We start from the raw sequence: 27,230 nt of genomic DNA, 5'->3' as shown, positions 1-27,230 counted from the left end.
AGACAATTGCCTTCAGATGACCCCAAAGATAAAAGTCTAAGGGGATCAGATCGGGAGACCTTGGGGGCCATTCAACTGGCCCACGACAACCAATCCACTTTCCAGGAAACTGTTCATCTAGGAATGCTCGGACCTGGCACGTTCCCTGAGTTTTTCCAGCAAGATGGTGCACCACCACATTATGGGTGTCAGGTAATGTTAAAAAAAGGTCAGAAGTGTGCCATAAACCATGTACGAGGGCACGCCTATAGAGGGCATACTCTATAATAAAAGAATAAAATAAGAGAGGGTTGGGAGGGTTCCGCAAATGTCACGTACGCCCCACCTGGATTGAGAAGGGGAAGTGATATACTCATGCCCGTCATTTATCCCTATAACCCCCACCTAGAGGTGAAGGGGGGGCGTGAAAAACGTATATGCCCCTCGCACTAATACAACCCTATGGGCTTAATACTTGTGCTCAGGGCTCCAGACATGTACTACTCACTGAAAACATTGCATACATACCTGTACGAAACCTTAACTTAGTATAGCGGTCAGATGTGTGCCATAAACCGCGTACAAGGGCAAGCCTATAGAGGGCAAAAAGAACCATAATAGGAGGAATAACAATTCATAAAATAACAGCATACACCCAGCATCGAGCTTCACATACCCTAAGTAGACTATACCATGCGTGCCGGAAAGAGCAGCATCTACTAATTAATGAGTACTAGAGGTGGTACCCATACCTGAGGAGCTGTGATAGTAACATACGTTTGTAAAAAGGACGACCTGACAATGATAACAGGACCCGATGGACGTACTAACTGAACTATACCTATTAACATACTTACTTGTAACATCACTTCAAAGGGACACTGAAGGGATAGTTCTATGGCATGTCTGACCAGCACCAATTCACTGATATTAAGAGGCAAAAAAAAAAGCTGTAAGGTAAATGACAAGCAAGAACATATCTTCATGATAGACTGTGTGGGGGGTCATATCGCCTGTCGACCAAAACAAGGCTCATGAAAGCACCTTACCTAAAGACTTAGACTGTATAGTCAGACATACCAAAACTGCCAACATTCTTACCCAACTGGTCTCAAGAGTGATGACCCATTTGCAGATAACAGTTCCCTGCGTAACCAACACACCTGTAGACGTGACAGGTCTTTGTGAAACCATCATGCCTGTAGACATGACAGGTCTTTGTGAAACCATCGTTCCTGTAGATGTAAACCGGTCTTTGTGAAACCATCATGCCTGTAGACATGACAGGTCTTTGTGAAACCATTGTGCCTGTAGACATGACAGGTCTTTGTGAAACCATCGTGCCTGTAGATGTGACAGGTCTTTGTGAAACCATCGTTCCTGTAGATGTGACCGGTCTTTGTCAAACCATCGTGCCTGTAGACATGATAGGTCTTTGAGAACCATCGAGCTAACCATATGCACATAATAAACATACTAACCACATGCACAGGATAAACATGCTAAACCATATGTACTGAAGAACACACTAACTGTAACCGTATGTGCAGAATAAAACATACTACCCGTAACATGTGATAAAACATGCTAAAACCTGCTAACCGTATACACAGAATAAAACATGCTAACCGTAACACATGACAAACATGCTAAAACCTGCTAACCGTATACACAGAATAAAACAGAGAATGAGGAGAAGGAGACGGAGAAGGGGGAGTTATATACTCATGCCCCTCACTTATCCCTATAAGCCCCACCTAGAGGTGCAGGGGGGCATGAAATACTTTTGCCCCTCGCACAAATACAGCCCTATGGACTTTATTCTTATCTAATTGGTTAATGGTTTATCTGATTATTATTTAGTAGGACTGTTCTGTCCCATTTGTAATTAAGAAGAATTTAACCTTGGTGTGCTGCTGAGGGACATAATGGAAATATTAGTATAAATGACAGATTTCCTATATCATCAAATGCTCAGGCATTGACCTTGAGTATCTATTACTATGAAAGAACTGACTCTGATATCCATTGGGAAAATCTACATTGTGTTTTTAGCTTTATTCTAACAATTGGTACACTTGAAAGTACAGCAGCATTTGTTTTTAACAGATCTAAACAGTGTTCACACCATGAGCAGCACAAGCCTCAAAGAGGTGTATGTGGAGTAGAGGAGTCCCCACATTATTTAGTCTCCCCCATTTTTCATATCTAGAAAAAAATAAAAAAGGCAAGACAATAGAGGTGGTCTATCTCTGCCAGAGGAGCCTGTGCAGATTTACATGGCCTGTGTAGAAGGGTAATCCAGGCTGGATAGTGCCAGTCTACGGGACCATGTTTAGTCTTCTGGTTGATTTGGTGGCTGGTAAACTAGTCAAGAGAAAAACAGCTCCTATTGCAACAGATTGAATAGAATGCCTTGATTATGGGATAAATTTAATATTTTATGTACATTACAAAAATGTCCAACTTCAGATATGGTCATAGGAAGATATAAGTTCTCATGCAAGACACACGGACTTCCCAAGATCTTGTATAAGATCAAAGTGTTATTGCTTATCCTCTCTCATTTGTTGGGCTTAGATCTTTAAAGGTTGGTCTTTCTCATCAGCTTCATCTTCACTACTTGTAGATTCTTCTCCAAATAGATCTATTCCTACATAATTAGAACTGTCCTTGTCCTTTGACGCAATCTTGAGGGTGACCAGCGAGGGTGTGTCACTCATGCCGACCAGAATGGTTTTCCTGTCAGCAGCTAAGGTTAAACAGCAAATCAAACTATCAGGAGTAAAAACTGAAACCACACTTCCATTGTCCAGGTCCCACAAGCTGACATCACCTATGGAAGACAAAACATGTTAGAAAATGTATACAGTGATCCCTCAACTTACAATGGCCTCAACATACAATAGTTTCAACATACAATGGTCTTTTCTGGACCATCGTAAATTGAAACCAGACTCAACATACAATGCTACAGACAGTCCAGATCTGTGAAACTTGTCAATGGCCGGAAGAACCAACCAATCAGAATGGGCATTCACTGGTAAAACCCCTGTATTACTGAAGTGTATGCACTGACTGGTATCTGGTAGCGCCCCCTACAGTATAGGGAGGTATTACATGTTCTGTACTACTCTTTACCTGTACCAGGGTTAGCTGCTCCTGTGGACACCAGGTGAGGGCGATTCCATTTTACTTTTTTAGGACATTGTGTGTTCTGTACAGGACCCTGAAGAAGCTCATGTCCTCTACATAGACCAGAGTTTCCCAAGCAGGGTGCCCCCAGCTGTTGCAAAACTACAACACCCAGCATGCCGGGACAGCCTTTGGCTGTCCAGGCATGCTGGGAGTTGTAGTTTTGCAACAGCTGGAGGCTCCCTTCTTGGGAAACACTGACATAGACGGTGATTTACAGCTCCCAGCAGCTCTTTCTTACTTTTATATGTAAGGACTTGCTTTATCTATATTAGGTATCTACTTATTTTTCTTTAATCCTCACTTTTTCCTATTTTTGGATGACCTTTTGGTGCCTTCAGAACCAATTACCATGTTTCCATAGAGTTCTGGTCTCAACATACAATGGTTTCAACATACAATGGTCGTCCCAGAACCAATTAATATTGTAACTTGAGGGACCACTGTAATTCTCATGTAAACCAGTAGATCTTTTATGTCCATTTGTGTGTAACCATTATATATTTACATAATATATGCAGAGATATTTTTTGCAGTAGGTAGATGACTTTCTACCCCTCATTTCTCAGCTGTTGGTGCCGACTCCCAATATGCTAATGAGCGCATACACTGTCAACTGGGCAGTCATTCACGCCTCATTGCCAGCTGATCAGCTAGTGACCCCCCCCCCCCCCCCCCTACCGATATCTAGAGTTCAAGGACATTCATAGACTGCAAAAACTATGTTTGTCAGCAAGCAGTTTCAAATGCCCACAGGACAGGGCCGATTGCTTCAAGTGCCCAACCTCTCCATCCTCTACCGCACAAAACACAGAAGCTGTCAATCAAATGCAGACAGATATGGTAAGAAGCGTTAGGGGATGGAGATGCTGGGAGAAGATTTGCCCTGTGGTCACTTAATTCTCATTCACATATAAGACAAAATAATAATCTAAAAGGGGTTTTTAACCCATACCTACTGCTGCCATAAGTTACACACTATCTGAAACCAACTAATAGATTCCTTTTAAGGGAAACACCACTTATGACAAAACTCAACTGCTTGTTAACAAGTGACGAACATGTGGTTTGGGTACTATTGTTTGAGAAATTGAGAGTGGGTTATAACATTTTTTTGTCTTAATTGCACATTTACTAAACATACTACAGTAGAGTCCTTCATTGGGATTGGAATCCCACAGGTCCTGTGAGACCCAATAAGAAACTCAAGGTTGTTATGGTCAGGAACGGGCAGGCATAGAACTTACAGCAGGCCCTGCGAAGTCCTGCAAAACTTTGAAATGCCCCAGAGGGCTGATAAAACGGCACGGGGTGGGGGGGGGGGGTGATGAAATGGTACGGCGTGGGGTGGTTACCTTTTCTAAAAGCGGAGACAAAATGTTTGCAGGAGTGGATGGGATTGGACACACATGTTACACACAATTTGCGGGAGCAGGTGCTATTGGTCAGAAATCCAGCAGGAGCAGGCGTCGGAGCAGGATTAAAAAAAAATTAAAATCCCATGCAAGGTTCTACTATGCAGCACTAGATTTCTGTATAAAAAGAAACTTTGCTGTATACATTTGTGACTAGCTTTATAATGTTCCTCATATAATGTTACTACAAAAGCATCCTTCATAGATGACAATCAACTGAATTTATCACAGGTGACCTAACAAAGGTGTAAAAACATCTTAAAGGTGATTTGGAGAAATGGCGGCCCCTAGAGCTACATTTCACGGGTCATAGAAAAGGGTTTGATTTCTTTTGTCCATGCTAAATTTTAGTTTTTTGTTTTAATAAATTTGCAAAAATGTCAAAAATTCTGTTTTAATGTTCCACTTTTTTTAATTTAAGGCCGCAACATAACAAAATGTCAAAGGGTCTGAAAACTTTCTGAATGCTTTGTAAGGTACATCGTTCTGTTAAAGTTCATACATCCAAATACTCCTACCACGCCAAACTGTATGCATAGTTTAGTCTTAAGGCAATAGATATGCACACTTACCTGACAGTAGGATTGCTTTTGATCCTCCTTCTATGATCTGTATTTTGCTGTTTACTGTAAGATGGAGGTTTTCATATCCTGGGATGATCTTGTGTTTACGCCTGAAAGGATCCCAGACCTTTATTCTATAGGCAGAAAGAAAAAAACTTGTTAATATACTAAAGGCATATAGTAACATAATAATATCCAACATTTGCCATTACAATAATATCCAACATTTGCCAATAGATGGTTGAATGTCAAGCAAGCATTTTTACTATCTATACAAATACTGAGTGGCCTGTCTGGGTTCTACAAAGTGTGTTTGACTAATTACACCATTATCTGCATGAGACTGTTGGAGTTAGGCTGGTTTTACACAGTTTTTTCTGTTTATGTTTCCATTTCATTAAAGCGTTACTGTCAATTAAGATTTTTTAATAGAAGTCATTTACAAATCTGTTTAACTTTCTGGAGACAGTATATATATAGATATATATATATATATATATATATATATATATATATATATATATATAAATAAAAGTTTTTTTTTCCCTGATAACCCCTTTTAGGGTATGTTCACACGCGCACATTTTTTTTGCGGGTTTTCCGCTGCGTATTTGAAAGTGGGCGGGCTCTTCTCGGCTGTCCGCCACAGTCGCTACTGACTTCAATGGGGCTTGCGTCGGATTTTCTGCAGTGTACATTCCGCCGCGGAAAATCTGCTGTGGACAGCCGAGAAGAGCCCGCCCACTTTCAAATATGCAGCGGAAAACCCACTAAAAAATCCGCACGTGTGAACATACCTTAAGGCTAGGTTTTCACACATGATTTATGGAGTTCTGCCACTCCAGTTTTTGAGCCAAAGCCAGAAATGTATTAAAAAGGAATGGGAAATATAAAGGAAGGACTTAGGCTGGAATTCCACTTTTTTTTTTTTTTTTTGTGAAAACGCCAAGAAAAATGCCAATTCTGCCGCATGGCATTTTTTCGGCCAAAAAACACTGCTGCCAGATGTTAGCTGTAAGGGTACGTTCCCACACGGCGTATTTTGCTGCGTATTTGCTGCGTATTTGGTGCTGCGTATTTTCCTACCCATTGACTTCAACAGAGAAAATAAAATACGCAGCAGCAAATACGCAGCAAATACGCCGTGTGGGAATGTACCCTTAATCAATGAGAAATCGCAAAATTCTTTTTCCACTTGGCGTTTTTCACTTTGGCTTTTTTTTTTTTTTAACCTTTTGCCGTTTTTTCACTCTTTTTAGGCATTTTTCAGATTGGTAATCGCAGCATGTTGAGCCACTGGCAATTTTTTTGTCAAAATCGTGGCGTTTTTCTCCCATAGAAGTCTATGGGAGTGAAAAAAAGCAAAGAAAACGATATGTGGGTTTTAACTTTGGCGTTTTTATTCTTTTTTGGACTTTAGCGATCCAAAAAAGTGATGGAGATACCTTTTTTTTAAATAAAATTTTGTAGGGTACCATTAAAAAAAAAAAAAAAAAAAAGATACAGTAGTGAAGGAAAAAATAGTATCTAACGAAATGTATCTTTTTTATAACAACATTTTTATTACTTTTTAAACAGGGATCAATTTTTGTGGGCGGTCGGGGACCTAAAAATGTAGCCAACAATAATAAAAATGTAGTGAGTGTGTGTTTTTCACTTTTTTTTCCTTTTTTAAGAATTTTTTTTAATTTTTTTTAGGTAGTTCTACTACTCCCAGCATAGAACACACTGTTCCATGATGGGAGTAGTAGTACCTGTATTAATTGACAGATCAACCGTTGCGATCCTCCTGTATAATGTATAGATGTGGTCGGCCACTCTTCTCTCTTCCCCTGCACTGCCGTATATATATATATATATATATATATATATATATATATACACACACACACATATTCATATTTCCCACAGAGAGCTGTGATTGGCCAGATGATTTCAGCCAATCACAGCTCTCTGTGGGATATATGAAAATGTGTATATATACGGCCGTGCAGGGTACCATAGAAGAGCGGCAGCATCTATACATTATACAGGAGGATCACAGCGGGTGTCAGTAGTGACATCCGCCGTGATCTTTCCTTAACTGCAGGTACTACTACTCCCAACATGGAGCACACTCTGCTCCATGCTGGGAGCTGTAGTACCTGCATTAATAGACAGATCGCAGCAGGTGTCAGAAGTTGCAATCGCTGCGATCTGTCTATTAATGCAAGTACTACAACTCCCAGCATGGAGCACAGTGTGCCCCATGTTGGGAGTAGTAGTACTTGCAGGTAAGAACAGATCACAGTGGGTATCACTACTGACATCCGCTGCGATTGTCCTGTCTATAGCAGAGATGCAGAGCGGCTGTATACAGCGCTCGCATCCCTGCTCTGTACTCCGGCCACCCACTCATTCATATTTCCCTCAGAGCTGTGATTGGCTGCCACCATCCGGCCAATCACCACTCTGGGCGGAAAATATGAATGAGTGATGTTCTATTCACATCACTGGCCGGAGTACAGAGCAGAGATGTGAGCGCTGTATAGAGCCTCTCCACATCTCTGGTATATTATGGAGGATCGCATCGGGTGTCAGGACTGACACCCGGGGCGATATGTCTATAGTACAGGTACTACTACTCCCATCATGGAACAGTGTGTTCCATGCTGGGAGTAGAAGTACTACCTAAAAAAATGTAAAACAGATTTCGTTTAATAAAAATGTTTCCATCACTGCTGCATCCTTTATTTTTTTTTATACCCAACAAATTTTGGGTACCCAAGAAAAAAAACTGCCAAGGTGCAATTTGCACACAAATGAAAAAACACAAGAAAAAACGCCAGACGAAGGACATTGCACTGGCGTTTTTTTCTACCCAAAAAACGCAGCACAAAAAAACAAGTGGAATCCTGGCCTAATAGTTCTCCTTCTTTCTGGATCCACTTCTGGCTTTGGCTCAAAAACTGCAGTGAAAAACCCTGTGTGGCCTAAAGGGTGCCAATAATTTTGTCCAGCCTATTTTTGGAGTTTTGTGTGAGTTTATGTCCAATTAGCTTTTTCTCCTCCTTTTTTTGGTTTAGTTCATATACACACAAAGGGAATAAACATGTGTATAGCAAAACGTGTTACTGCAATCCTTTCTGTGAGAAATCCTTCATTTTCTTGAAAAATTTCAGGGGTGCCAACATTTACGGCCATGACTGTAAATGTACGCCCTGGTACTTAACGCACCAGGGCACTCAGACTATGAAGTGAGTGCAGAAGCTATCAGCAGCCATGCACTTAAAGTCAATGATGAAAAACAGTGATCTCGTCGTTCTCCGCCATTAACTCGTTAAAGAGTAGCTATCACTAACTTAAATTTTCCTAATCCCCCTCCCCATCTGTCCCTGACACTACCTACATCTATCCCTGTATTTATTTAATTCAAATTCCCCATAAAAATACCTTTTTCCAACCAGCTTCGGTAGCTCAGAGCTGAGCAGTCTCCGGAGGGCAGGAAGTGTGCGGCCCCGATCAGCGTGACGTCATCTGAAGCCTGGCCAGGGATCGCTTCCGCCCTTCTTCCTGTATGCTGCGCTCCCATTCAGGAGCGCGCATACAGGCATTTTACAGGGCAGGGAGATATGAAGGGGGGCGGGGATATTCAAATTTTGCGCGCCGCGCGCAAACGAGCACTGTGCTCGCTCTCTGCCTGTTTCATATACATTTCGGACCACGCTGGACCGCGCTGCCCGGCCAGCAGTGGTCTGAACGTGCTCAACGCAAGGAGGTCAAAAGGATTCCTGAGCCATGTAGGGTGACACGCGGTGGCCAGGTTTTCTAATGTGAAAAAAACAGTTAAAACTAAAAATTTTTTTAATTAACATATATTAGAAATATGTTTATTTTAGCATAATCTTTTTAATAAATTTTTTTTTACTTTAATGAGAGTACCCATTTAAGTGATGTGACCAATAGTGATAGGCCCGATAAATTTGTTTGCCCTCCAAAGGTCCTCTCACCTGCTCCATGTGGGTCCCAGCTCCTGCTGAGTCAGGTTCTACCACTAGATTGCTGGTAACACTGAGCATTATTCAGTGTTTGCAACCTAATGATTGAATGTAAAAGTCCTATGTGGCAAGTTAAAAAGTGTACATAAAGCAATAAAAAAATGTTTGTTTTAAAACACACATACGCCCCTCCCCTAATAAAAATCTCCCCCCCCCCCCTTTCCAATTTTTCTAATTAAATAATAATAAAAAATAAACATATTTGGTATTGCCATGTGTGGAAATGTCCAAAATATTAAAACATAATGTTTCTGTTCCTGTTTGGTAAATGGCGTAAATTCCAAATGCTGATTTTTTTTGTCACATCACATTCTAAAAAAATTTATATAAGAGGTGAACAAAAAGTCATCTATGCACAGATAAACACTACAGATCATGGCACCTAAAATAATCACTAATACAGGCCTATATACGGAAAAAAAAGTTATAGTGGCCAGAATACAGCAATTTTAAACATACTTATTTGGTTTAAAAAGTTAACTTTTTTTTTTTAAGCAGTACAGTAATAGAAAAGCTATGTAAACAAGAGGATTTATTGTATTGAGCTATAAAATAGAGATCACATGTCATTTTTACTGTAATGTGCTCTATGTAAAAAAGAACCCCCCCCCCCAAAAAAAAATTTTTTTTTTTTTTAAATGACGAAGTACAACTGGTCGTGCAAAAAAGAATGTTTTGGGGGAGATTTATCATTGCTTTTAGAGCATTTTTTTGTCTATGTTTAGGCGCAGTTCAGGCGCAAGCAGCATATTTAGCGACTTTTATGCGCCTTTTGATATAGACAGTTTCACTCTTTTTGCCTACCCGTAGAAGTTTTTCTTTTTGACCATGCAGCAGTCACATATTTATCATTTGCGACTTTTGTCAAAAGTCGCTATTATGTGCGCAACGGTACTTTTTTAGGCGCAAAGCTACACCACCTACCAGTAGGAGTGAGAATCACTTCTACCTTCCGCCTTCAACCTTTAACCTTTTGTGGTCGGCAGTGTCCCACTCTCCCTTCAGGAGCTGAGCGCGGGTCATAGCTGGGTGGTCCTGGTGGCTATCTGCCACCAGGACCCATCTCTAATGCCAAACATCACCGATCACGGTGATGCCTGGCTTTAACCCATTAGACACCACAATCAAATCTTATTGTAGCATCTAAAATGCGTGTAAAAATCTCCAGACAGCTCTGTGAAAGTAAGTAAAAACACCTAACCTGCCAAATTCAGGACCCGGAAAAGTGTCTACTTCCCTCCTTCACAAGTGTCTAGAAAAAGTGTATGTGGTAGAGCCTTTCCCACCACAGCAGAGCTGCGCAAAATTCATCATCCTGCTGCACCTTCTTGATAAATAAGATGCACGCTAGTCAAACCCACCACTCAAATAAATGTGGGAAAATAGCTCTACCGTAGACATTCTTTGATAAATCTGGGCCTATGTCTCTTAAAAGGAGAAAATGAAAAAGCACAAATGCAAAAAAGGAAATTTACGGTCCTAAGGGCAAATGGGCTGTGTCATTAAGGGCTTATTGTTGTTGTTGTATACAAAAGTATATTGAACTAGGCTTTTGAATACAGAAAATAAAACATATAAGATGCAATGTTTATTTTTATAATGTAAGTTAATGGAAATAGATTCTGCTGTATATGTTCTTGGCATCTGTAACATATGTGTTTTTATATCACCTTTATAGATAGATAGATAGATAGATAGATACCCCTAGTAACCATAAGGCTACTACTAAGTTCCCAGTTTGTAAAAAAAAAAAAAAAAATCCCCAAATTTATTTTCGAAAAAAGACGCCTTTGTCCACACATAGCTTAATTTTATAGTCATATTTGTTACAGCTATAAAATTTAGCGTTGGGGCCTTTTTTCGTTTGCTTATGTTCCTTCTTTTGGAATGTATTTTGTGTTTAATTTGCCACAAATTGTGGGCCATAAACAAATCAAATTATGTTCCAACTGAAAATAGACTATGTTCTAACACTAGAGGCCAAAATGCAGCTAACATTACAAGTAACATTGTGTACAGTTAGAGTCAAATGTTTACATACACTCAAGGTGAAGTCATTAAATGGGTAGTCAATCGAAAAATTTCTTATCCCCTCGGGTATAAGTATCTGATCTTGGGGATCTGATTGCTGGGACCTCTTGCTATCTCCAGAACAGGGCCCTAGCTGTCAGAGAGAGCACATGCTGTAGACAGCACACGCTCTATTTATTTGTATGGGAGCGCCAGAGATGCATAAGTACAGCACTCGGGCATCTCTGATGCTTCCATACAAATGCCATGTGCCAACTAGAGCACCATATCCTTTGGATAGGGGATAAGACATTTTCAACTGGACAACCCCTTTGACCTTATGTTTATCTCCTTCACAGATCCCATATTGACAAACTATAGTTGTAGCAAGTTGTATATGAGATCTACTTTGTACATGACACTAGCAATGTATCCAACAATTATTTTTCCAACAGGTCATTTTATTCATAGTTTAGTATACCTAATTCCAGTTGGCCAAGAGTTAAAGGAAAACTGACACCAGGGTCACCCACACTAACCTGAATATACAGGTAGATTGTGCAGGTGATCCTGTTTCTAAAGATTCTTGCTGAATGAAATCGTTCCAGCCGTTCTCGAGAAATTCATTTTGTTTGTAATGTGGTAATTTCTTCTCATGTGCACTGGAGGTAGCTGCTGCTGTATGTGTAATGATTTTTCCTGCCTGCTTTAATGATAACCATGCCCCATTCGACCTATAACCCTGCCTAGTCTGTCAATAACTTTGCCCCCTTCACGGACATGATGAGGAAGAGGGGATGACTTCTTATTGGGAGTGCAGAGTTATTGGGCGAAGGGGGCGCAGTTATCAGTGGGTGCACATAAGACGTAATTACCACATTAGCAGCTAGAAAATTCCAGGAAAATGATGTGATGACTATAGAAGCTTCTGACAGCCTTACTGACATCATGGCAGGTAACTAGAGGGACTAATGTGTGTTCAAAAATGTGGTTTAAACTATCAAAATACTCAGCAGAAATCTAAAGCTACCCTTGGAATTTTTGCAGTATAGTTTGTGGTGTATTTTTCCCCTCAAGAAAATACACCACATGAACATAGCCATAGACTACAAGTTTGATAACGTCAATCTATATCCATTGACATTAAAGGGGTTATCCAGGAAAAAACTTTTTTTTATATATCAACTGGCTCCAGAAAGTTAAATAGATTTGTAAATTACTTCTATTAAAAAAATCTTAATCCTTTCAGTACTTATGAGCTTCTGAAGTTAAGGTTGTTCTTTTCTGTCTAAGTGCTCTCTGATGACACGTGTCTCGGGAACCGCCCAGTTTAGAAGAGGTTTGCTATGGGGATTTGCTTCTAAACTGGGTGGTTATCAGAGAGGACTTAGACAGAAAAGAACAACCTTAACTTCAGAAGCTCATAAGTACTGAAAGGATTAAGATTTTTTAATAGAAGTAATTTACAAATCTGTTTAACTTTCTGAAGCCAGTTGATATATAAAAAAAAGTTTTTCCTGGATAACCCCTTTAATTGGGAAAGAATCCACAAATGACTCTTTTCTTCTCTTTCTGACCTTAATGATCCAGTTTCGGGGGAAAAAAAGGTCTTCTACTTACATGTTTCCAGAAGTCACTCCAAAAACAATCCTGTCTGCCTCATCAGTAATAGCCATGCAACAAATATTTGGTTCATTTTTCAATCGTTTCTTGACCTAAAGAAAAAATCCATATAGTTACCAAAGTGATAAACATAGCATAGCATGGACTGCAGATTACAGAAGATCTCTGGGCACCAAACAGCAGTGGAAATACTCATTAAATTGCTGGGGTTACACACAGTTTTCTGGTCAGAATTTCAACAAGTGTTTTGGTCAGTTTTTTTTTGTTTTTTTGTTAGTTTTTTTTTTGTTTGCTAAAACCCAAAGTGAAGATGACATAGAGGAAAACTTTCATGGAAAAATTTGCTAATTTTTCTGTCTTATGGACCCACTGTTTAGACTAAAAAACCTGAACAAAATACTACGTGTGAACCCAGCCCGATTGTTTAGAGACACTTCGCTGAAGAGGAGTAAGCATCCTATGCTTGGCTGGCTGGGTAAACCTTCCTAAAAAACATATGGAGAATGTACATACGTTGATACAATAGTTTCCTAACAGCAAAATTGACCGTACATTAAAAGATATAAAAAAAAAAAATCTTCTAGAAGCTAATATTTTTTGCAGATCTGGCTTCTGAAATCCAGAATTCAGCGATCATCCCTGGGAGAGGATGCAAATAGACATACACTTCCAAATGAATGGCCATTCATGTAGTATAGAGTTCCTTAATCTTCCATCATGTTCTGATAGCTAAAGAACAGGTTCCCCTCGAGCAAAAAAAAAAACATTCTTTGTTAATAGCGATTAACGCTGACCAATAGAGTGGGGTCAGGGCTCAAGTCCTGCAGGAACACATAGGAACTGAGTTTCCTGCACTTTTTCTACAGCAGGAACACTGTTTCTATTAGCAGGAGTCCTGCAGGACCAGCTCTTGAGTGGAAATCTTAGGTGAGTTCCCACACTTTTTCCCCCAGGACTTGACCCCTGAGTGGGGTCCTGAGCCCCATAACCCCCTATCTTTCTGAAGTCTTAATAGGACATATAGAAAAAGGTTATTTTCAGTCATGGAATGTGCTTTTTTCCCCCCCTCCATTTTATGGCTAGGCTCAACAATGTCATGTTTCATGTTTTCATTTCATGTTTGGATTTCTTATTTTGTATAACTTGAATAAAATTGTTACTAACACTTTTTTTATTCTCGTCTGCCACAAACCAGAAACACACAATATTATATATTACCAGTCCGTTCTGAAGATCCCAAAGAGTTACGTAACTAATTTTGTCAGCGTCACAGTAATTGGAGAGAGCCAAGAAGCTACCATTGTATGTCAGAGCGGCATTGTGTAAAAAGAGCATTGATGACTTGTCCTCCAGGGTATGCAGGTGGCTGACAGTGTCCAGGCTAAACACACAAAGATGGTGCGCGTAGTATGAGCATATTATAACCTGCAAAATATGAAAGGTATTCCATGCTGAGCCCAATACTTTATAGAAAAAGCCAATAGTATTTGCAGATTTATTCTGTATTTAATAGCTAATATTTCCAACATACCGTATTTGGAAGTGACTGTCCTGGATTAGAAAACCATGACTGCTCTTTTTCCAAAAACATTTCCACTTCTGTTTAGAGGCTGCATTTTGTACATGAGTTCAAAGTCTATTGTATTAATGTAACTGTGTTGCTATAAAAGACAAAGCCATGGTTGTGGGGCTAGATAAACTGAGCAATTCCCTTGGGCCCCCATCTTGAAAGGGCCCCACAGGGCTTTCAGGGCTTTTGGCACAGGATCCCATTCAACTGTATGTGCATAGGGTTGAAACCTATGGCATTGTGGCCCTGTGGCCTACACAATACCAGAACAACATGAAGGGCACCAGCTTCATATTGCATTGCACTGCCTGTGCCAGCTGCTGACTTTGCTGGCTAGAACCAACTTCAGCCACTCTGCTCATCATAGGAACAGGGTAAGATAAGTAAAAGTTCTATTATGTTTCCAGGAAACAACTAACTGCTAGAGGCACAAACATGGGAATTTTCAATGTGTAGGGACCAAATGTGTTATTTATAACTATTCTGGGACATTCATACAGCTACCCAAATTATTAATAATAATAACAATAACCCAATTTGTGTTCTCAAACAATAAAATGCTCACCGGTATTATTTTCTGGAGGGAATCAAGGGGAGATACAAGGTGGCACTATTACAAAGGGGGACACTTTTATGGTGTGGCTCACAATTACCATCTGGGGCACTGGAAGTTGTGGCTGGAAGAAGTCCACATGGTGGTCTGGGTTGGATGGGAAAGACGGGGAAAGTGAATGGCTACAATAAAAAAAGACATCATCATATGGTATCTGCCACGATGTGGTCAATGTGGGAGGGAGAGGTCAAAGCTTAAATTTTTTTCAAGGACATACTTTGTCTAAAACCTCGGACAGGTGTGTCTGTTTTTGGAAGATAGCAGTCATGTTTTTTAATTCTGGATATCATCTTTATTGTGTAGCATTCTAGGTTTCCTTAGTAATCAAGCACCAGCCTCTGCATGTTCCTTGACCCTTCATGTGCTGTTTGTAATTATTTGGAAGTTCTAATAGGCCATCTTACCTTTTCATTCTCACTCAGGATGTATTGATCTATAGCATTGTTCTTTTCATTAGCCAACTGTTGGATCCTCTCGACCTCTTGTCTCATCTCTTTTTCCTTCCTGCGTCGCTTTGCAGTTTTGGTCTCATTGCGTCTTTCCCACGGTGTGAGAATTACTGGAATTATATTGTTAACTAGTTTGTCTCATATGCAAATAGGTCTCAATAAGTTTGACTCATATATATAAGCAAGCTGAATCTAATATCAACATAAATTTATAGAAGTCCAAAAGCATAAGAGAACTATCTGTAAACAGCTGTCATGGAGTTTTAGCACCTCATCAGGACAGAGAAGAGATAGTGAGATGCATTTGATGCCCACCTACTTCCTTTGCTTAAAGGGGTATTCCGGGCAAAAACATCTTATCCCCTATCGAAAGGATAGGGGATAAGAGGTCTGAATGCGGGAGGCCCGCCACTGGGACCCCCCGCGATCTCCCTGCAGCAGCCGGCATTCTATGCGTAGCTGCGTCTGAAGTTTCGAAAACGCCGGGCTTCCGAGACGGGGACGTGACATCACGCCACGCCCCCTCCATTCATTTCTATGAGAGGGGATGTAACGGCCGCAACGCCCCCTCCCATAGACAAAAGTTATAGGGGTCATAAGAGGACAATTTTAAACATACTAGTTTTGTAAAAAAAAGTTTGAGTTTTTTCAAAAGTAGAGATAGAAAAGCGTGTAAACATGGGTATCATTTTAGTCATATTGATACACAAAATATATAGAACATGTCAGTTTTACCATAAAGTGCGCCACAAAAATTGTGGATAATAGTTTTTTGGTTGGCCATAGATTTTATGGTAAAATGAAAGGTGTCATTACAAAGAATAATTGATCACACAAAAAAACATGCCCTCATATGGGTCTGTAGCTGAAAAAATAAAAGAGTTATGGCTCTTAGAAGGTGAGGATTAAAAAACGAAAAAACAAAAATGGGCACTGTCAGAAATAAAAACTTTTTATATGTTGTACATCTTGGCAACACAAAAGTGTTCCTAATATACTTCTTTAAAACCTTTTCACATTTTATTAAAGAAAACTGCCTTTAAAAATACCACCACTAGGGGACCCCATACCTCCTGGAACACGAGATGGGTGATTGACAAAGCTGCAGGAGGAACACAGCCTGCAGAAACCCTGCTGTAACACAGAGTTTTACCAAACATGTGCTTCCAGCTGTTGCAAAACTACAACTCCAAGCATGCCTGGACAGTCAAAGGATGTCTGGGCATGCTGGGAGTTGCAGTATTGCAAAAGCTGTAGGCCCACAGCTGAAGGCAACACTGCTGCAAAAAAGAGTTATCCAAACACTGTACCTTCGACTACTCCAAAAGTCCCAGCATTACAGGACTGGCAAAGGAGGATACACATCAATGACATAGGAACAGAAAATGTATGCATAAAAATCTACTGTACTTTTACCACTAAACCTTTGCACTAATTTAGGAAGATGTAAGTTATACACTCACAATATTTTCTTTGGTGGTAGAGTACAGGCAATCTCTAATACACGCGTGTGTGTGTGTGTGTGTACAGCAGAAAACCAGAGAGGAAAGGGTTACAGAGCACAGCAGCCAGGCTCGCTCCCAGAGGAGCAGTGAGTCAGCAGAGTGAGGGAGGGGGAGTAGTCATCACAGTGCAGGCAAGAGAGGGACACACCCCCTCCCTTTGGGAAGATGAGAAAGACATTGAGCAGCTATAATATGCAATTTTTTGTGAATTATCGGTGATAGAGATATAAAAATTACATGTACATGATCAGGATGAGGTACTGAGTAACATATAACAGTTTTTTTTTGTATCTGACAGGTACGCTTTAACCTCTTCAGGATGCAGAACGTACAGGTACGCCCGTGGGAATTCCGGTCGGGGAACGGACCAGGATGCCTGCTGAAATCATTCAGCAGGCATCCCGTCTCATCGCCGGAGGGGATCCTGAGATACCCTCATATCGGTGTTCGCCGGTAAATACTCACCCGCAGTCTGCGGCGCTTCCGTTGCACATGGGTCACATGTGACCCCATGACCCGGATAAGGATGATGATCGGTGGTGTAACAGACACCACCAATTACCATAAAGTACTGGGGGGCGGCAATTTTGCCATCCCCAGTACAGCAGTGATTGGGCTGCCGTAGTGACCGCACCAATCATTGCAGTATGTGGAGGGGGAGGTGGGATCAAGAGCACGCTGCTCCATTCTGCCCACCATTACTGTGAGATCTGGTGTGCAGGACGGAGCCCTGTGATGCCATCTCCCCCCTAATAGTTAAAAAAAAGTTTTAAAAAAGTTCCCCCTTGCCCCCTTTCTGTGGCCCCTTGGCACGGAAAGCAGTCAGGGTAAGCTTTAGATTAGGTAGGGACAGTTAGGAGTTGAAAAAAAAATGTTTTTTTCCAGCTATAGCTTTAAAAGAGCGGTCCACCACCGTTAGCTAAAGCCCACCCGCCACTGATCAGTCCGGTAGTACTTATCAGCGTTTTTTTTTGTGTGTGTGGTGCAGGCACTTTTTCGGGTTATAGCGGCTTTTTTATTGTTTGCACTTCACCAGTAGCAGGCCTGTGCTGTGTGGACGGACCGTACTTCTTTGTGGGGCCTGCCCCACCGCTGTCAGTGATTTATCACTGACCAGTGTTTTTTTGGGGTTCAGGCGGGTGCATTTTGTTGGGGTTAAGCATTTTATTATTTTATTTTTCAGGTACTTTGTGTGGGGGTCTGTGTACGTGCCACCAGCCACTGTTCTGGGCTGAATGGCACTGACTTCTGACCCCCCCACTGACTTCTGCGCTCTGTGCCACCACCAAGCGCTAATCAGTGCGCACACCACTGATTAGGTACACACCTTTTTTTTGTGCAGAGCTTTTTTTTGCACTAAAAGTCCATTTAAAAAATTTCTGTTTCTGTTAGGGCGGGTTTAGTTAGGTTATGTTAGGTTAGGGCGGGTTAGGGAGGTATTATCGCAGCACACCACACGCAGCACATACACAAATGCAGTTTTCCCACCACATATATACACTTCACCCCCCCCCCCCCCCCCCATTGGAGTAGCGAAATGTCCCGCAGGGTGTTTTCAGCAGAGGAGGCATATGCCATACTTGCCTCTGACACTGAAAGCGCCTCAGGGGACGAGGAAGACCCCACCTTCCTTATTTCACCGTCCTCCTCCTCATCTAGTTCTGCTGATGAGCCACCAAGGTGGCGGAGATGCCCCCATGCGGGTCCACAAACCTTCTCTGCTCCTGACCCTGTGCCCCATGCTAGTATGAGTCCCCCTGGCGCTCATATTAGTCAAGCCCCCCAGCCAAGTTCACTGGTGCCTGGTACCGGAGAACTTGTCTGGACTGAGCCAGCGGACCATGAGCCCATGATTCCTGAGTTTGTTGGCGACTCGGGAATCAAGATTGACATCGTTGGGGTTCACTGAAATGGACTATTTCAGTTTTTTTTTTCAGTGACGACTTTGTCAATCTGATGGTTGAGCAGACAAATCTGTATGCCCAACAGTTCGTCGCCGCACACCCGGGCTCATTCTTGGCTAGGCCCAATGGCTGGTTCCCAGTAGATGCAGCCGAAATGAGGACATTTTGGGGCCTCGTGCTGCATATGGGCCTGGTCAAGAAACCCAGTGTCAGGCAATATTGGAGTGGAGACCCCGCTCTACAATATGGCCATGACACGTCCCCGGTTCGAGGCCATTCAGAAATGTTTGCATTATGCTGATAATGCGGCATGTCCTCCCCGAACTGATCACGCATGTGACAGCCTGTATAAAATCAGGCCGGCCATCAATCACTTTGGGGCCAAATTTTGGGAGGCCTATGTCCATGGAAGGGAGGTCGCCATTGATGAGTCTCTCATCAGCTTTAAGGGGAGACTCTGCTTCCGGCAATACATAAATACCAAGCGAGCGCAGTATGGCGTGAAGATGCATAAACTTTGCGAGAGTACCTCAGGGTACACTTGCAAATTTATAGGGTATGAGGGACGAGATTCCCGTATTGAATCCCCAGAATGTCCCCCATCTCTGGGTTTTATCGGGGAAAATCGTTTGGGGCCTTTTGCACCCATTTCTAGATAAAGGTTACCACCTTTACGTGGATAACTTTTATACTAGTATCCCTCCCTTCACATGCCTCGCCGCCAGATCTACGGTCGCTTGTGGGAAAGTCCGGAAGAATCAAAGAGGCCTTCCTTCCTATCCCCTCCAAATTCCTATCCTCTGGGGTGGGTCCCGTGCCCTTACCCATGAAAACCTGTTGCTGGTCAGGTATAAGGACAAGAGGGATGTCCTTATGCTCACCACAATTCATGGGAACGGCAGCACCCCTGTCTCTGTGCGAGGTACCGTGGGACCGATCCTCTAGCACGATTGTATTCTGGACTACAATCGGTATATGGGGGAGTTGATCTTTCTGATCAAGTCCCCAAGCCATATAATGCCATGCGAAAACATCGGTATAGTACAAAAAAGTTGCGGTCTACATGGTACAGGTTGCCATGTACAACTCTTATGTACTGTCCCAGTACGCTGGCAACACAGGGACATACCTGCAGTTTCAAGAGGAAGTTCTAAAAACCATCATCTTGGGTAACCGCCAAAGAGCGGGTCAGAGCACGTCTGGAACTATGGGCCTCCGGAGGTCCCCCACACTGGAAAGAAGGGATGATCCCAGAAAAAATGCAGAGTGTGAGAGGGGGATTCGTAAGGACACCACCACTCAGTGCGACACTTGTCCCGATCATCCGGGCCTCTGCATTAAGGATTGCTTCAGGGAGTATCATACTTCCATGGAGTTCTAATTTTTTTATCCTTCCACCTGATTTTCATTCCCCAGAATTCGACTCCAATGTACCAGTCCAGAGTACATTGTCTTTCAAATTTTAAAACCAAAACACCCCCCCCCCCAAAAAAAATAAAATTCCTAAATCTCTTTTCCAATACCCCTGATATATCTTCCCCCCCAAAATGGGTCATGGGACACAGAGTCTACAGCATTGGGGGTTTGCAGTTTCTTCTCCCCACCTTTGCGGGGTGCGCATTTGAGGTAACAGGTTAGGGACGGCCACACACATCACATTCCCAGGATGATTATTCAGAGCATAGGGTTTGGGGTGGGCATAATTTTTTCTTTCGGCTATACTCTGGGTCATCATTCTGGAAATTGGCATATCAGTATTAAAATTGCAATTTTCATTCCCCCCATAGAACACTTCATTTATTCCTGGAAAATAAATTTAGGGAACACCCGACTGTTCCAAATGTTACCCCATATGTTTGATGCGTTTCCATAGTCAGGGGAAAAAGCCCTCCAAAATTTGTAACCCAATTACTCCAATTACCCCTTTAGAAAATGTAAAAAATTGGGTAACCCCAGCATTTTAGTGTAAAAAAATCTAATTTTTCATTTTACAGACCACTGTTCAAAAAACCTGTGAGGTATAAGTACTCATTGTACCCCTTGTTACCTTCCTTGAGGGGTATAGTTTCAAAATTGTGGTCACTTGCCGAGTTTTTTTTTTTTTTTTTAGATTTTACGTCAGAACCTCAATAATTGCAGTGCAAAGCACCACTTTAGTCCTCAAATCTCATCGGTGCTGTCTCACTCCTAAGCCCTGTTTTGCACCCGCATAGGGCTTTACCGCCATATATGGGGTATATCCTTATTCTGGAGAAATTGGGCTACAAATTTTGTGGAGCTTTTTTTCTCTTACTACTTGTGAAACTAAAAAAATTTTGGTTAATACCAGCAATTTAGTATTAAAAATCAAATTTTTCACTTTTACGGCCCACTGTTCAAAAAACTTGTGAGGTGTAAGTACTCACTGTAAGCCTTGTTACGTTCCTGGTGGGGTCTAGTTTCCAAAATGGTGTCACATGTGGGTTTTTGCTGATCTGGCATCATGGGAGGTTTGAAAATGTACATGACCCCCGACTTCAATTTCAGCAAAATTCTCTCTTCAAAAGACCAATGGCGCTCCTTCTGTTCTGAGACCTGTAGTGCGCCAGCAGAGCACTAGAAATCCACATATGGGGCATTTTCTTAATTGGGAGAAATTGGGCTTCAAATTTTGTGGTCCATTTTCTCCAATTACCCCTTGTGAAAATAAAACATTTGGGGTAACACCATCATTTTAGTGTTAAAAAATCTAATTTTCCATTTTTACGTCCAACTTCAACGCAAAGTCGTCAAACACCTGTGTGGTGTTACGGCTCACTATACCTCTTGTTACTTTCCTTGAGGGGTGTAGTTTCAAAAATAGTTTGATATGTGTTTTTTTTTTTTTTTTTTTTTTTTGCTGTTCTGGCACCATGGTGGCTTCCTAAATGCAACATTGCCCCCAAAAACCATGACAACAAAATTTGTTTAAAAAAATCCCACAGTTGCTCTTTCCCTCTTGAGTCACGTTGTGAGCCCACAGAGCACTTTATGTGAACATATGAGGTATTTCCATAATCGAGAGAAATTGGGCTACAATTTTTTTTTTCACCTAATATCACTTTTAAAAATGAAAAAAAATAAAAATAAATGGGGCTACAAGAACATGTTAGTGTCAACAAAAAGTAGACATATGGTATATGTGAATCAATATAAAATGTATTAGGAATATCCATTTTCCTTACAAGCAGAGAGTTTCAAAGTTAGAAAAATGAAAAATGTTCTAAATTTTCATGAAATTTTGGGATATTTCACCAAAAAAGGATGCAAGTAATGATGAAAATTTACCACTATATTAACCCCTTAAGGACTCAGCCCATTTTGGCCTTAAGGACTCAGACAATTTAATTTTTATGTTTTCATTTTTTCCTCCTCGCCTTCTAAAAATCATAATTCTTTTATATTTTCATCCACAGACTAGTATGAGGGCTTGTTTTTTGCGCGACCAGTTGTCCTTTGTAATGACATCACTCATTATATCATAAAATGTATGGCGCAACCAAAAAACACTATTTTTGTGGGGAAATTAAAAAGAAAAACGCAATTTTGCTAATTTTGGAAGGTTTGGTTTTCATGCCGTACAATTTACGGTAAAAATTATGTGTGTTCTTTATTCTGAGGGTCAATACAATTAAAATGATACCCATTATTACATACTTTTATATTATCACAAACTTTTTAACCAAATTAGTACGTTTATAATCCCTTTATTTTGATGACCTATAACTTTTTTATTTTTCCGTATAAGCGGCGGTATGAGGGCTCATTTTTTGCGCCATGATCTGAACTTTTTTTTGATACCACATTTGCATATAAAAAACTTTTAATACATTTTTTATAATTTTTTTTAAAATAAAATGTATTAAAAAAGTAGCAATTTTGGATTATTTTTTTTTACGTTCACGCCGTTCACCGTACGGGATCATTAACATTTTATTTTAATAGTTCAGACATTTACGCACGCGGCGATACCAAATATGTCTATAAAATTTATTTTTTACGCTTTTTGGGGGTAAAATAGGAAAAAACGGACGTTTTACTTTTTTATTGGGGGAGGGGATTTTTCACTTTTTTTTTACTTTTAAATTTTTTTACATTTTTTTTTTACACTTGAATAGTCCCCATAGGGGACTATTCATAGCAATACCATACTGATCTGTTCTATGTATAGGACATAGAACAGATCAGTGTTATCGGCGATCTTCTGTTCTGGTCTGCTCGATCTCAGACCAGAGCAGAAGACGCCGGGAGCCGGAAGCAGGAAGGTGAGGGGACCTCCGTGCGGCGTTCTGAATGATCGGATCCCCGCAGTAGCGCTGCGGGCAATCCGACTGTTCATTTAAATCGCGCACTGCCGCAGATGCCGGGATCTGTATTGATCCTGGCACCTGAGGGGTTAATGGCGGACGCCCGCGAGATCGCGGGTGTCGGCCATTGCCGGCGGGTCCCTGGCTGCGATCAGCAGCAGGGATCAGCCGCGCATGACACGGGCATTGCTCCGATGCCCACGGTTATGCACAGGACGTAAATGTACGTCCTGGTGCGTTAAGTACCAACGCACCAGGACGTACATTTACGTCCTGCGTCCTTAAGGAGTTAAAGGGGTACTCCGGTGAAAACCTTTTTTTTTTTTATTTTTTTTTTTAAATCAACTGGTGCCAGAAAGTTAAACAGATTTGTAAATTACTTCTATTAAAAAATCTTAATCCTTCCTGTACTTATTAGCTGCTGAATACTACAGCGGAAATTATTTTCTTTTTGAAACACAGAGCTGTCTGCTGACATCATGAGCACTGTGCTCTCTGCTGACATCTCTGTCCATTTTATGAACTGTCCAGAACAGCATATGTTTGCTATGGGGATTTCCTTTTACCCTGGACAGTTCCTAAAATGGACAGAGATGTCAGCAGAGAGCACTGTGCTCATGATGTCAGCAGACAGCTCTGTGTTTCAAACGGAAAAGAATTTCCACTGTAGAATTCAGCAGCTAATAAGTACAGGAAGGATTAAGATTTTTCAATAGAAGTAATTTACAAATCTGTTTAACTTTCTGGCACCAGTTGATTTAAAAAAAAAAAAAAAAAAGTTTTTCACCGGAGTACCCCTTTAACTCCTTGGGGACGGAGCCCATTATAACCCTAATGACGGGAGCATTTTTTGCAATTCTGACCACTGTCACTTTAAGCATTAATAACTCTGGAATGCTTTTACTTTTCATTCTGATTCCGAGATAGTTTTTTCGTGACATATTCTACTTTATGTTAGTGGTAAATTTTTGTCGATACTTGCATAATTTCTTGGTGAAAAATTCCAAAATTTGATGAAAAAATTGAAAATTTTGCATTTTTCTAACTTTGAAGCTCTCTGCTTGTAAGGAAAATGAATATTCTAAATAAATAATATTTTGATTCACATATACAATATGTCTACTTTATGTTTGCATCATAAAGTTAACATGTTTTTACTTTTGGAAGACATCAGAGGGCTTAAAAGTTCAGAAGCAATTTTCCAATTTTTTAAAAAAATTTCAAAATCGGAATTTTTTAGGGGCCAGTTCAGTTTTGAAGTGGATTTGAAGGGCCTTCATATTAGAAATACCCCATAAATGACCCCATTATAAAAACTTCACCCCTCAAAGTATTCAAAATGACATTCAGTAAGTTTGCTAACCCTTTAGGTGTTTCACAGGAATAGCAGCAAAGTGAAGGAGAAAATTCAAAATCTTAATTTTTTACACTCGCATGTTCTTGTAGACCCAGTTTTTGAAATTTTACAAGGGGTAAAAGGAGAAAAAGCCCCCCAAAATTTGTAACCCAATTTCTCTTGAGTATGGAAATACCTCATATGTGTATGTCAAGTGTTCGGCGGGCGCAGTAGAGGGCTCAGAAGGGAAGGAGTGACAATGGGATTTTGGAGAGTGAATTTTGCTGAAATGGTTTTTGGGGGCATGTCACATTTAGGAAGCCCCTATGGTGCCAGAACAGCAAAAAAAAAAAACACATGGCATAATATTTTGGAAACTACACCCCTCAAGGCACGTAACAAGGGGTCCGGTGAGCCTTAACACCCCACAGGTGTTTGACGACTTTTCGTTAAATTCGGATGTGTAAATGAAAAAAAAAAGTTTTCACTAAAGTGCAGATTTTTTCCCCAGATTTACCATTTCTACAAAGGGTAATGGGAGAAAAATCCCCCCAAAATTTGTAACGCAATTTCTCCCGAGTACGAAGATACCCCATATGTGGCCCTAAACTGTTGCCTTGAAATACGACAGGGCTCTGAAGTGAGAGAGCTCCATGCGCATTTGAGGCCTGAATAAGGAATTTGCAATAGTGGTGCACCCGGATACAAGGACGGGGCTTGTCTCCTCCAAAACCCTACAGTAGTGTTTCCCAAACAGGGTGCCTCCAGCTGTTGCAAGACTCCCAGCCTGCCAGGACAGTCTATGGTTGTCCGGCAACACTGGGAGTTGTGGTTTTGCAACAGCTGGAGGCGCCGTTTAGGAAACACTGCCGTATGAGACGTTTTTCATTTTTATTGGGGGGGCGGCGTGTAAGGGGGTGTATGTGTAATGTTTTACTTTTTATTATTTGTTAGTGTAGTGTAGTGTTTTTAGGGTACCTAAACCTTCAGCTGTGGCAAAATGACAACTCCCAGAATGCACTGACAGACCGTACATGCTGGGAGTTGTAGTCTTGCAACAGCTGTAGGCACACTGGTGGGGAACCACTGAGTTAGAAAACAGACTCTAGCTCAGTGATTCCAACCCATGTGCCTCCAGCTGTTGCAAGACTACAACTCCCAGCATGTATGATCTGTCAGTGCACTCTGGGAGTTGTAGTTTTGCAACAGCTGGAGGCACACGGGTTGGAATCACTGAGTTAGGAAACAGACTCTAGCTCAGTGTTTCCCAACCAGTGTGCCTACAGCTGTTGCAAAACTACAATTCCCAGCATGCCCGTACAGTCAGGGATGCTGGGCGTGTAGTTCTGCAATATCTGGCCCTTCAGATGTTGCAGAACTACAACTCCCAGCATGCCTGGACAGTCTGGGCATGCTAGGAGTTGTAGTTATGTAACAACTGTAGAAGAACAGTGGCCTCCAAACTGTAGCCCTCCAGATGTTGCAAAACTACAACTCCAAGCATGCCCAGACTGTCCAGGCATGCTGGAAGTTGTAGTTCTGCAACATCTGAAGGGCCAGATATTGCAGAACTACACGCCCAGCATCCATGACTGTCTGGGCATGCTGGGAGTTGTAGTTTTGCAACATCTGGAGGGCTACAGTTTGGAGACCACCATATAGTGGTCTCCAAACTGTGCCACTTCAGATGTTGCAAAACTACAACTCCCAGCATGCCCAGACAGTCAGTGCATGCTGAAAGTTGTAGTTTTGCAACATCTGGAGGACCACAGTTTAAAGACCACTACACAGTGGTCTCCAAACTGTGACCCTCCAGATGTTGCAAAACTACAACTCCCAGCATGCCCAGACAGCCTTTGGCTGTCTGGGCATGCTGGGAGTTGTAGTTTTGCAGCTTTTAGAAGGCCACAGTGAAGATCGCTTATCGCGATCTTCACTGCAGCCTTCTGCGCCGCACTTTCCGGCCACCGTTCCTCCTCCTGCAGCCGCTGGTTCCTGATGCCGCCGATGCCGCGTCCGAAGGTCCGGGTAAGCCGGGCCATGCTCCCCCCTCTCCGACCGTGTTCCCCCGCTCTATACCAACTTCCAATCAGTGCGCAGAGCGGGGGAAATGAACTCTAACCCCCCCGCCCCCCTCCTGCCATTGGTGGTCAGCCTGACCGACCAATGGCAGGGGATAGGAGGGGGTGGCAACACTGCCACCTCGCTCCTATCCTTTAGGCTGGTCGGAGCTGTCTCTGACAGCTCCGATCAGTCTTATTTTCCGGGAGATCGAGTCACCAGTGACCTGATTTTCCCGGATTGCGGCAAATCGCAGGTCTGAATTGACCTGCGATTTGCTGCGATCGCCGATATGGGGGGGCCTCATGACCCCCCTAGGCATTGCCACGGGATGCCTGCTGATATCAGCAGTCATCCCGGTCCGATCACCGCCCGGCGAGCGGCAGTGATCGGAAATGCCGAGGGCGTATGGATACGCCCTCCGTCCTTAAGTGACGGGACGCGAGGGCGTATGCATACGCCCTTCGTCCCCAAGGAGTTAAAGTAGAATATGTCACGAAAAAACAATCTCGGAATCAGAATAATCGGTAAAAGCATCCCAGAGTTATTAATGCATAAAGTGACAGTGGTCAGAATTGCAAAAAAGAGTCCTTAAGGGGTAAAAGGTCTCTAAAAACATGAAAGGATTTTGATTTGTTGCTATAG

The 27,230-nt window shown here is 41.7% G+C and overlaps 1 protein-coding gene across 1 annotated transcript in view; it reads right to left on the bottom strand.

The window, feature by feature from the left end:
• Positions 1-2,399: 2,399 nt before the first annotated feature.
• The window catches only part of LOC130357501 (uncharacterized), a 137,862-nt gene continuing 113,031 nt past the window's right edge, over positions 2,400-27,230 (bottom strand). Inside the window, exons 28-32 of the mRNA XM_056560198.1 lie at positions 15,410-15,564; positions 14,041-14,247; positions 12,820-12,914; positions 5,162-5,286; positions 2,400-2,815 (exon numbers count right to left, since the gene is read on the bottom strand). Of these exons, the coding sequence (XP_056416173.1) occupies positions 2,556-2,815; positions 5,162-5,286; positions 12,820-12,914; positions 14,041-14,247; positions 15,410-15,564 (842 nt within the window). The 3' untranslated portion in view covers positions 2,400-2,555. The remainder of the gene's footprint in view (positions 2,816-5,161; positions 5,287-12,819; positions 12,915-14,040; positions 14,248-15,409; positions 15,565-27,230) is intronic.

This window comes from Hyla sarda, chromosome 1, assembly GCF_029499605.1.
Source record: "Hyla sarda isolate aHylSar1 chromosome 1, aHylSar1.hap1, whole genome shotgun sequence".
Lineage (NCBI taxonomy): Eukaryota > Metazoa > Chordata > Amphibia > Anura > Hylidae > Hyla > Hyla sarda.
Note: the sequence above shows the minus strand (reverse complement) of the source record. Positions and strands in the feature narration are given on the sequence as shown.